Here is a 12775-nt window from a genome sequence, read left to right as displayed (position 1 = left end):
ATTAAGAGTGCTGTGTAAAGGTATTGTAGTTCATTTTCTTGGGAAGTACAAGAACTGGTGTCAGTTTGCTTCCCTCCTTGTGTTTCTTAAGCAACTCAATGGAGAAGCTCAGGGGCCGCAGTTCTGCCTTAACTGTGTGCTGTGCCAGAAGGCCGGTGGCTATGTAGCAGATGATTAATCGTGCACCCTCTCCTTATACAGTTTCCTTTTAACTGCAGTCTGCATCCCACAGCAGATGGGAAGTTCCTCATTCTACCAGTGCTCTTCTCGGGCATTGCACTAATGCTATTTTATTTTACTCTGTATCATTAAGTGGGGAAAATGCAGATAGCACATATACTATAGTGGATAAGTAACAAAAATTTGTGTCTTATACTCCAAATTAAGTCATATTGGGGTAGGAATGCTGGTCATAGGATTATTAACAGAAGACACTAGTAAGTGATAATATATTGAATTAGCAGAAAAAGTACATAGGACTTTTTATTTTTGTTAATCCAGTTTTCTTTGATACATAAGAACTAAAAAGCATGTAAATATTATACCATATTAAACTGTAAAATGCAACTAGTATTAGAGGAGACAGAAATAAGGTGTAAGGATTTGCAAATGTTATGGAACTGGGAAGGTAAAAATCATATTGATGTATTATGGAAAGTGATTAAGGCGCAAAAACGTCAAAGATGGCTATAACCATGGGAATACATGTAGGATTTATCATTATTTTGCACTAGAGTAGAACTTCTGAAGACCTGATGTATTCTGAAATACAGCAGCAAGCATGTTTTGTACAGCGGGATAATTCCTTTCCCGTGTGTCTAGTGTGGTTAATACACTTGGAGTGTAGTAAGATGTGTAGATGGACTGAATGAAATTAATAGAAGGGAAATTATGTTCAAGGCGAAATGGGAAAGTATAATGTAGAAAGTTAAATGTAGCTTCCGTAGGCAATGCTGAGAAGGCATGTTCTACATTTTCTGACTTCTGCTAAGGTAGTAGTGGTCCATACATTCTGGTGGCAGTAGTCAGTAATTGGTGTAAAGACAAACTCACTTTTATCTGCATAAAATAAGATAGAGGAGGTAGTAAATTATTTTAAAATAAATTATATATGGTGACGTTAATGCTGTGAACTGGTGTCATAGTCCTGCTGCTTAGAAAAATATTTAAGAGCTAGCTGAATATCCAGTTCAGTTATGGTCTTCACATCCTCTGAGGTAAGTTTGTCGCTGAGATCATGTAGCTGATGCTTGTTGTCAGATGCTGGTGTGCTGTGTTGAATTCAACAATGATGGGCATGCTGCATTTGTGTCCTTGCCTGATACAAGATGCCTGTGCAGTGACATAAACTGCTTACTTTCTCTAGAATCACGTTCTTGCAGTCAGTGTCAGTAAGTTCATTTCAGGTAAAATTTCTTTTCTGTTCCTCTCCTATACTTGAAACAGTCATCTACAAGAAAGGCAATTTAGTTTAGCCATCCAAGCAGTTTACAACTTGTGTGAAGTTCAGGTTTCGTTACTTTTTTTTTTATTGTGGAAGTGGCTGTATGGAGTCAGTCTTGTGGCAGTAACTTGTCTGTCACTATGAACAGCGTATGACTAAGTATTTATGACTGAGATATAGATGTGTTTATTTTGTATAAGAATTCTAAACTGTAAACATATTTAGGCAGACCACCTTCCAAGTTCTGGTGAAGGGGAATTGCTGCCATTTACACACCTATGGAGACCGTGAACAGCACATAAGGGCAGAGAGCTGCTTTCCTATTCCTTCTGTCTGTAGCCTGTATGGCCTCAAAATCTGGTTCTGCAGCATTCTTGATGTTGCAATGCCTGTGAGTAAACAATATGCAAAAAATTAAGCTGATGTGAAGGTACAAGGTTGGATCACTCTTCAATTGCATGGTGTCCCTTTAATCCCAAAGGGGAATAAATTGCTGTAAGAATTCCTCTGCATATGAAACCTCAAGACAACTTTATTTTTGTGCTCAGTGGATTTTATCATGGGGAGAAGTGGTGTTAGAGCTGTATAGTTGTTTACTGACTATATTGAGAAACAGAGGGCGATTAAGTGATTTGCCCAAGTAGTGAGCCAATTTAATATATCAAAAATAGATATAAGGAGCTTTGATTCTAACCTTTTTAACTGTTAGACAGCTCTATGTCTTAACTAAGGTAGATGTCATCACCTGTGTAGAAATAATGAGTTTTAGTCCTGAATATAAACTAAAACTTTTTTCTTTGTTTGCATTAAGATTTTAATTATTTAAAAAAACCTGCTATGATATTGGTTGAAATAGGATGAAAATGTTATACTTTTTCAATGCTTATGATTAAGATTTATTAATATACAATTTGTAAAACACAGTCTGTCAGATTCTGTAATAACTGGTGCCAAAGCATAAATGTAGGTGCTTTTGCTTTTTTGTGTGTGCGTGTGTTCTAGTCACAAAGTGGTCAGTCATTGTGCCTGCATCCTTAGGAGAACAGCTCCTCAGTTAAAGATATTTAAGGAAATATGCTAGCATTAAGTAAAATCCAGACTAGTTATTGTTAGCCTTTGGTTTCTATGTATGCATTTCTTTAATTGTAACATGACATTGTGTGATTTGTGTAAAACTTCTGTTGTATGCAGTTGGTTCCAGACATACCATTCTTCTTAAAAAAAGAGTAAATGCTTTGAGTGAAACTACATAACATAAGTAGGGTTTGCTATATGGATCGGGGAACCTTGGCGACCTTTAACCTGGAAGAGGGTGGATTTAGATGAGGCATTAGTAAGAAATCCTTCCCTGTGAGGGTGCTGAGGCCCTGGCACAGGTTGCCCAGAGAAGCTGTGGCTGCCCCTGGCTCCCTGGCAGTGTTCAAGGCCAGGTTGGATGGGGCTTTGGGCAACCTGGGCTAGTGGAGGGTGTCCCTGCCCATGGCAGGGGTGGGACTGGATGGGCTGGGAGGTCCCTGCCCACCCAAACCAGTCTGGGGTTCTATGACCTAAATTTGGCTGTCAGCAAATCAGTGTAGAATGTTCAGTGGATATTGCTTTTAATTGTTACAGACTCTGTAATGTTGTGCCTGTCACCACAAACTTGGCAAAGAACAGATTGCTGGTGCAGCTTTTCTGCCAAAAGGGATATTACCATTACAAAAATTTGTTCCTGAAAACAAAATTGCTTCTCTCTGTTTAGGTTAAACTTTATGAATAATATATATTTATGGATAAAATGTAAGATTATATATAAAAAGTACATTTAAACTGACAGTTTATATATAAAAACTTAGATATATTTAATATAAGCTGACAGTTTATATATACATTTATATATACCTATACAATACAATTATTTTATATAGTAATTATTGTTTCTACACAGGTGATGACATCTCTATATCTAAAGCTGTCAGTGAAAACTGAGAGTTTAAAGCTCTCAAGGATATATCGAGAACTGTAGCAATACTTTCTTGAGCCCATAGCAGTGCAACTTCTCACGATCTTTATTTGCATAAAACAAATTACTTGTATTCTTACTTTCTGGCAATTCACCACTCTTTATCTGTATGATCATTTGTTCTAGCTTTAAAACTGACTTAAAGTGTGAATCTTGTAGGAAGATTCTTATGTCAAATGTGACTCCATTGCATTAGGGTCTGAAAACATCTATCGCACTGTGACTTTATTGCACAAACACCTTACAAAGAAAGTAATTTTTCTGAAAAGGTGTATTTCGAATGAAGGGTAGACAAAACCTCCTCTAGGTGTACAGTCTGGGTTTTTCTCTATCTTGGTAATCAAAATCTGTTGTGAAGAGACTGACAGAAGGGAATCTAATTATTAACTAATTAATATTTAGAAGTTAATATTAATAGTTAATATTTATTAATTAGTTAATATTTATTAATTAATATTAAGAAGTTCCTTTTCAGGTGACCTAGAGATTTGACCAAGGAAGCAAGCATATTCTAGTAAAGGAAAAAGGGAAGGTCTGTTCTCTTTAGAGCTAGAGCAAATAGCATTGTGCAGTATGCACAATACTGTTTTGGTATTTGATTGCTTTAATTTCCATATCAGCAGTATTTACAGAGCACTTACAGTAGTAGGGAAGACAGTTCAAGGGAGTAGTCAACCCTGAAGTCACAACCCTGTGGACAGGGACTAGTGTCAGTGCATTCAGTACTTAAGTGAGCATCTCTTCTCTGAGAGAAGCTATAGCATTTTTCAGCAGATACTACAGCACGAGGAGAGTTTCTACTCCAAACGTTTTCAGTGGTGGAGTACTAACTCAGTCACCTAAAAACAATCGAAAGATTGCTTCAAGACTGATATTGTCAGAATCGCCTACTTCTGTGAATCTTCCAACTGTAGCAGATTTGATGATTTGTAGGCTTTGCTTCCCATAGTAAAGCAGCTGTTTTGTATGCTAGTTCAGTGTTGATTTCACACACCTAACTTTCTTCAGTTTCCTTTTAATTGCCAAGCACTAAGTTTCTGTTAGTGCTTCTTAGGCTATTATACCTCAGTTTTCTTGATGAGTCTCCGTAAGTCTAATGGATAGTAGGATAGGATAAGGATAATAGTTCCACAATATTGATGTAGTATATGCAGTCCTCTTTATGCTGAATTATACTGCAAATTCTGAGCTATGAACTTCAGATGATATAATTGGAAAAAATGTATTTTCTTTCTAACTTTCTAATTTTTTACAGACATAAAAATTCTGATGAATCAAATAGGCATGTAGCAGAAATCTTGCTATAGGACTGATAATAAGAATTTGTTTAGTTATTGCATGAAAACGTACAGTTTGCTTATACTTGTCTGCTCTTTGCTTATAACTTGTATTGTTAAGACAAAGAGAAATGAAGCTCCTGTTTCTGTTCCTGTTTTCTAGGGATTCCTAATAAATTCCAAACCAGAGAATGCATGTGAGCCTATAGCCCCACCTCCGCTGAAAGACAACTCGTCCAGTGCTTTTATTGTGTTGATTCGAAGGCTTGAGTGCAACTTTGATATCAAGGTAAGATATTTCTTTTTATCCCCCCCGCCCCGTTTCAAGGTCTTAAAGAATTTACTGGTGCTCCAGAAAACTACATATAGCTACCAGCAGGATAGATACTGATGTGAAGGGAAGGGAGAATTTTATTGTCTGCAGACAGATAAAGCAGTATTGTAATATGATTTAGTTTAAGATTACCTGTTTGTGAGCCAGCTTATGTGGCAAATAAGGATGACCAATGCTGCAGTTTTATAATAAAAAGCATTCAGTAGCAATACAAGCCACTGCCAGGCATCACAGGGGAGATTAGGGAACATCAGCTACTTGACTGACAGGATGGAGATTTTAACAAAAACTGGAGTTTATTTTTAAAGTCCCATCCCTCTGTCTGTTTTACATTGAAAACTACAAATATGGGTGCATAGCTGCTTTTCTTGATTTTATTGTGTATGAATCTTTACTAGGCCAGAAGCCGTCTCCTCTTCCCTTCCTCTCAGCATCTACTGATATCTTGCAGGAAAAATTACGTAGCAGTAGGAGAAGGGTAAAGGCTGGAAGCAAGTGGAAGCCTTCTGGAGTGGCTCCTCACTTGTTACAACTGATTTTTACTGCTGTTTGTGCTCGTGACCAGTATGGGAAGGGACTCATCAAGAGAGGGTGATGCTGTGCTTTCAACTCCTGCATAATTGCATAACTTCTTTCTCAAGCCTGCATTTAGGGTCTGGTCATGAGTGATTCTGAAATATGTTGTTGACATCATATAGGAAGCATGATGTATTTTCTGCCTACATAAAAGGTTGGTTCGGTAAAATACCATGTAAAATTGTGCTACATATGGAGAAACATCATAAGAATAGTCTGGGGTTGTATGCAGTTTACATAAATCATACCTTGCTATGTTAAAACTGCCTCTTTGGGCACAAAAGCCAGCAAATACGTTATTATACATGACATCGTTTTATGTATGCATGATGGATGTTCGTTAGGAATATGCGGAGAGAATCTGAATTGATGGCACTCTGAGGCATGTTACTGTTGAGTAAGGAGTTGATTGTAATTTTCTTGTGGTGGAAAGTTACTGTGCAATTAGAAATAGCTTCCTGGAACTGTACTGTCTTGCTTAGATCTATCTTAAAAATGGATTAATGCTTCAGTTTTGGTGCACAATTAATGCTTTTGTCTTTGGGGCCTTGGGTAGCAAGGGTGAAGTTGCAACTTCACAATACACTTGAACAGGCAAGTGCTACTGCTTTTTGCAGCTAGATGGTGTCGGTAAGCCTGTGCTTGTTCATGGTAGCTTGGGCAGGAGGTGCCTGGCTGTGGTTGTGTTAATGTCACCCTTTACTCGAGTAACTCTGTGTCACCTGAATATTTTGAAGGTGTATTTATGTGTGGTTTTACACGAATACCATCATTTTATAATCCAACAATTAAACAAAGGCCCTGTTTTATAATTGTCAAAAGTGCGCAGGGAATTAAAACATTTCCTTAAGTACTATAAATTATTTACTACCTGTCCTGAAGGACATATTTTTGTGTGTAAATACACACCTGTGCAGCACACGATGTTAAAGAAGTCAAACAAACAAAATTAATGCTACGTAGAAACTGTCGCTAATTTCCATAGCACATTTATGTGGATATGAAGATTGAGAACCTGTGATAACCAGGAAGCTTTAAAGCTCACATCGCTCAATGAACTTCTGTATTCCTTTCTTCAGTTTCAACACTTGGTGACTTGTGATGTGTGGTGTCAGTGATGATTCCATTACTGCCATTCTGTGTCACAAGCTCAGATAGGTAGATGTTCAATGCTTTTAATCCTTTCCTTGGCTTTACTTTTGACTGTTTTATTTAAAATTCTCATGCCTTTTTTTCTTTTGCCTATTTTTGCTGTTGTGCAGCATGTAGGAAGGCTTCATGTTTCAAGCTTGACCTAGAGAACCTTTTTTTTTTTAAAAAAAAAAAAAAATCAGTGGAAGTTTTCCAGCTTTACAACTCATCATGTTCCTCATTATTGTTTGTCTCTTGAGAAGTGAAATTGGGGGTGGGAATGTGTATGTATGTACATATATTCATACACATATATGTTTTCCCCTCTCTTAGCTTTGGGGGTAGAGGTCTTGAAAAAGAGCACCAAAATTTTCCCCTAGATTTTTCAGATCTGGTGATGATAGTCTGCTGTAAAAGAGAGATGGTGGTGATTTCTTGGTGAATTAGTGAAGGACAGAGTTCCATAAGATTTGTTTGTGTGTATGGTTTTTTGTAAGGGTGGTGCTGCAGTTGGTATTTGTTGACTGGTTAATAAAGCTGTTGTGATGCCATAATATCAGAATCCTGTAAAAGCTGTCTGTCTGCAGTCAATATTGAATGATTTTTCTGGAAAAATAACATAATTACGTGAGTGTGAGAATAATTACATGATTTCATTTTGAAAGGTGACGTTGTATAAGTACAAATGATGTTGTGGTAATATTGATAACTACTTGAAAGTGTACCTTGTCTTAGAGAGGACAGGTTACTGTATTTTGAAGCAGCAGTCTTTCTGTTAAGTACTTTGTATGCCTTACAGGTCTTAAATGCCCAGAGAGCTGGATACAAGGCAGCTATAGTTCACAATGTTGATTCTGATGACCTCATAAGCATGGGATCCAACGACAGTAAGTACAGGTATCACTTCTTCTCTCCTGTTTGAAAATCATGTCACCCACTAGAGTGTACAGTATTAAAATCAGTATAAAGTATTATGATGAACTCTCACATTAAAAAAACAAACCCAGAAAAAATGTACTGCAACCAGAAGTCCTCCTGCTTTTAACATTTTAAAATGGGAGATGTTCATATAAGAACATATATGCATAGTGGTGTATTATTTGTGGCATTAAGTTTGTACGTTCTCTGTTTCTTTTGTTTTCCCTTTAAATTTTAGTTCAACTGCTTGAACTAAATGATTAAATTTATGAGATAGATTTATATGACTGTGGAAAATAGCCGCTGTGTTGTTAATTAAGTAGAAATCTAGGAGAAGTAAAAAACCTACCCTTTTTGGAAGGAAATCAAACTTTATACAATTTTTTAGTATTTGTTAGTGGTTCCATGTTGTTGTTGCACTATTGTGTACATTTTTTCTGTTCCTTTGGGCAAATTGATTCTTATTTCATATGAATACATATTACATGTACGTATTTTCAGTTTTTCAGTAGGAAAAAGAATGTTTAGAGACCAGTCCACCATTTTCTGATTGGCTTTGATGCTGGCTGTTTAACCTTTCACGGAGTGAATATGTTCAGAACATCTTGTAATCTAGTAAAAATGTTGGTTCTGTTTCATGGTATGTGTTTTTTGGTCTGTCGTGCTGTTACAACTTTTTTTGTGGCATTTCTTTATTTTGTCCACTTTTTAAGCTTGCTCAATACGAAACAAGAACATAAATGAGAACAAAAAGAGTTTTTCCGAGTGGAAACACCATTGAGTAAACTAGGAAATTAACTTCCAGCAAACTAAATGCAGCTAAGTAGCCTGGAAAGCTACGTGAAAGTGGTTTTAATGAATTCCCAATCCATGTGAAACTTATTTTCAGGTTTCACTGATAAATCAAAATGTAGAACAAGTTCACAACAACTGCAGATTTGGGTAGTGCGAGGTGACCTTGAGCCATGTATGCTCTTGCCTTGGGGAACCTGAATGCTTTGGTATTGACTAAACTCAGGACACTTGACCCTTAAATGTGAGGCATAAGTCAGAGGTGCACATAAATATAAAGTGAAGCTGAGGAGATTTTCTAGAATACGGGATTTATGTTTCAATAATTTTTTTACTTGTGCTACATCTTTTGAGCTTATTATTACCTTCATTAGTAAGCAGAGAAAGGGGAGACAGTTTCATCCAGTTTAAGACTGAAATAAAGATGTGGGATCTGTTCATTCTCTTCATTCTTCTTTTTGACCTTTCCTAGCCACAGCTGTTTCCAGTGTGTGTGTTTATGTTTAGGATGAGAAGGAGGGAAGACAGATTAATTAAAAATTACAGTACCAGATCATAAAATCATGTAAGTTGCCAGAAATTCTGGAAATCAATGAAGCTGTGTGACTTTATGAAGTCTCTGAATAAAATTGATGTTCTGGTTAAACTTACTCTGATGATGCCTCTCTTTTTTGTCAAAATATTTTCTGTTTATACTGTTTAAATTTTCCATTAAGAATTTTGATTTCTATACCTGCAATAAAGACCCTAGATATTTGGTAGGAAAGATAATACCACTTCTTATATGATGTAAAGATGTAGCATGCATGTGCATCAGTCTATATGTCATTATGTTAAAATATGTCTTCATGTCGTGATAGTGTCATAAAGTTCAAGTCTTATGTCTTAAGAGTGCCCATAGAGTGTTCGTGTAATAATAGTTTTATTTTCCTCGTTTTTTTATACAGTTGAGGTTTTAAAGAAGATTGACATTCCTTCTGTCTTTATTGGCGAGACATCAGCTAATTCTCTTAAAGAAGAATTTACTTACGAAAAGGGGTAAGTTGCCTCACATGCAGCTGTGTTATTCTTTATTAAGTCATTGCCTTTTTTTTTTAATATTTGTGGATTTAAAATAGGATGTTGTGATGATAGAGGCTATAGGCATTCCTGGTGAAACCTTGTGCCTGAGAGCAATGGGCAGAAATAATTTTTAAAAATAATATAAAATACTTTCCTGCAAGATGGTTACCATGTATTTATCAAGTGTTACTCCTTTCATTTTCATATAGCATTAAATACATGAGTTTAGGTAATGATCTACGAATCACAGAAATGTTTGTGAGACAATGTGTATTTCATATCTAAGAGTGTGTTCTTTTTACAATATATGTCAGTTCCCATTGAAGTCAGATGCTGGTCTTTATAAAAAAAACAAACCTTATTAATAGATCGAGAGCAAGTCAGAGATCACTTCCTATGCTGGGTGAATCTGCAGGATGCATTTAAGATGATTCTAATGGAATGCATCATTAGGTTTGCGCAGCTTCTGTTCTGCTTTTAAGTTTAAAAAGAAAACCATTGTGAGAACAAGAAGGTTAAAATATATACCTTGAATAGAATCGAAAAGGAGGTGTGTTTCGTGTTATTAGTCTGATGATTTTTCTTCTTCAGGTCTCTCTGCCATCCTTTTACTAAATTAATCAGAAGGACTAGATTGTGTCATTCTTAAGTAGACACCTTGCTGATGAAACTACTTGATAAGTAAAGTGTGGCTCAACCTGAGTAGTGGTTATAGAACTACTAACGCTTTTATACATTGTACCTTCTCAGGTGTTTCTGACTGCTTGTACCAACAGAATAATAATGGGGTTTTTCCTTCCTTAAGTATCAATGATTTGAAACTAAACCTCCAATATAACCCAAAATGTTTTAGTAAATAAGAATTTCACAGTATCTTTTCATAGCCATGTTATATTTTTCTCATTCTGCTATCAAAGCAGCTATGAGGTTGTTTTCCTGGTTGCTTTAGATTTACTCAGGATTGAAGTCAGTAAGTAGTTTTAACTCAAAAAATGTTCTAAGAACCATTGCTTTATCCTTTTATTTAATTGGCTTTACATTATGCGGCTATCGTGAATTTTCTATGTTGTTCTGAATTTTCTATGTTGTTGTGAACAAGTAGGTATTCTTTCAGTGTATCCAGTGATAACCTTTTATTTTAATGGGTTTTTGCATTGCATTTATTCTTTAATTCATTGTTCATTAAGCTCTAACCTATTTAGAAATGTTACCTTTTTCTCCCCACAGTGGCCATGTTGTGTTAATCCCAGAGTTCAGTCTTCCTTTGGAGTACTACTTAATCCCTTTCCTAATAATAGTAGGGATCTGTCTTATTCTCATCGTCATATTTATGGTAAGTTCCTTCTTTTAATTACCTTTTTTCTTTCAAACAAATCGTCATACAACTGTCACTGAAGTTAAATGAAGCTATACAGTAAAGGAACAGTGAAAGCTTTGTTTACTGTACATACCTGTACCGTGCTTACCTATAATCCTTTATTTTCTCAGTACAATAAACAGGTGCAGAATTTTGGCAAAGGGATATCAGGAGCCCTTAGGATGTTCTACCTGGCATGTAGCTGCTTACAAAGAACTGTCCTCACTGCTACTCTTCCACTGCATAAGCGCTTTCTTTTTTTGCTCCATAAAGAATAAACTGTTCTTGTGCTCTCGTATACTGAGAGTACGTCCCACCTTATCAACCTCATACTGCCTAATAAATGTTAGCCCCACTCTTCCACAATGCAGGTCTCACTGTTTGTTACTGCAGGTATAGTAATCAGTCAACAAGCTCAGAACAAGCTATATATATAGCATATATCGTACAGCACATACATTATCTATAGAGGTTCTCAGTTGGGCACGTGTCTCCTATAAACGGTAAAATAGCATAGCTATGTATTATTTCAGAATATTTAGCATCCCACTTCTTGGAATCTCTGCTGGTCTCTGACCAATTTATTATTTTACCTTTTGATAAAAGTCAAGTAATGCATTAACTGTTCTACAACATTTTCTTAAAAATATTTCTTTCTGTGTTAGTGGTTTTTGCACTGCAAATACTCTGAATTGCAAATACTCTCTTTTGCACTGCTGATACTCTGAATTAATTTCCCAATGTGTGAATTGGAGAGTTACAGATTCAAAAAAAAATATATAGGGAAGAACCATCTATGCAATCCAAAAAGAATGAACAGATGCTAGGTAGGATTAGATATGAAAAGGGGAAATATTTGGTGAGGAAAATCTGAAGCATTTAAACTCATCTCCAATTTCCTTGCTAATGCACTGAGAGGAAATTTTAAAAAGGGCATGTCTGTAAACTATTATTAAGAATTTACTTTCCCAAACATGTCCCAGTTATAAAAGCAAAGGCTTTGAGAGACCTGAATTTGTCTTCTGTTAGTGTCAATAGGTAGTCAGTGCTAAATGAGTGGTTCTTTCCGTGTTTTAGAATCATGTTGTAGAGAAAAACCAAACAGGAACTGGGAGAAAATTATATTATTGTATGTCTGCAAGTCAGGGTTACCTATACTATGTATTTGGAACAGATGTTTGGAGGGGTTTGAAAACAGGTTATACAATGTTGGAAATGCCAAAATCCATCTACATGGCCCATGTTAAACTGTGAGAGAAAAAGAGGGGGAGGTATTTGAAAGCATTTTCCAGTGTGTAGTACAGGTTCGAAGGTGGAACAGGATGAAATCAGGCGCAATAATGGTAAGCTGTGAGGTGGCATGGCAATGTTTGAGGGACGGTGTGCTGGTGAGGGCATTTACTCTGCTCCATGACATACTGAGTACACTGGGGCACATCTGAAATGTGTTTAGGCTAATGCACACAGTATGAGGAACAAACTAGAAGTTTTGGTTCACTCCCGGAGCTGCAGCATCATTAGCATAAGTGAGACCTAGTGGGAAGAGTCCTATGATGGACAGCTAGAGGCTCTTCAGGAGAGGTAGGCAGGATGGGCGAGGCAGAGGGGTAGCACTGTGTGTAAAGGAGGGGTTGGACTGTACAGCACTTGCAGTTGGGGATGAAATGACTCAGAGCCTCTGGGTAAGGATTAGAGGAGAAGCTAATGAAGTGGACATCTTTGTCTTTTTTTAACACCAGTGATGGGCCCTGGGACCCCTGGAGCCCTGGATTGGAGGCAGTGTGACTGGGGGAGTGATAAGCTCCCAGCTGACTTAGAACCTCTACAGGAATTGCTGCTGCAACTGAGTGCACGCAAGTCTGTGGGGCCTGATGGTGTTCTT

At 36.7% G+C, this 12775-nt stretch overlaps 1 protein-coding gene across 2 annotated transcripts in view; it reads left to right on the top strand.

Annotated features, from left to right (window-relative positions):
- Window positions 1-12775, top strand: part of RNF13 (ring finger protein 13) — a 41225-nt gene that overhangs the window by 10270 nt on the left and 18180 nt on the right. For both annotated transcript variants that reach the window (XM_075761783.1, XM_075761784.1), the window contains exons 4-7: window positions 4887-5012; window positions 7564-7651; window positions 9422-9512; window positions 10764-10869. In XM_075761783.1, coding sequence (XP_075617898.1) covers window positions 4887-5012; window positions 7564-7651; window positions 9422-9512; window positions 10764-10869 — 411 coding nt within the window. The remainder of the gene's footprint in view (window positions 1-4886; window positions 5013-7563; window positions 7652-9421; window positions 9513-10763; window positions 10870-12775) is intronic.

This window comes from Balearica regulorum, chromosome 9, assembly GCF_011004875.1.
Source record: "Balearica regulorum gibbericeps isolate bBalReg1 chromosome 9, bBalReg1.pri, whole genome shotgun sequence".
NCBI lineage: Eukaryota > Metazoa > Chordata > Aves > Gruiformes > Gruidae > Balearica > Balearica regulorum.
The sequence above is the reverse complement of the archived record's forward strand: the minus strand, read 5'-3'. Positions and strand labels throughout refer to the sequence as shown.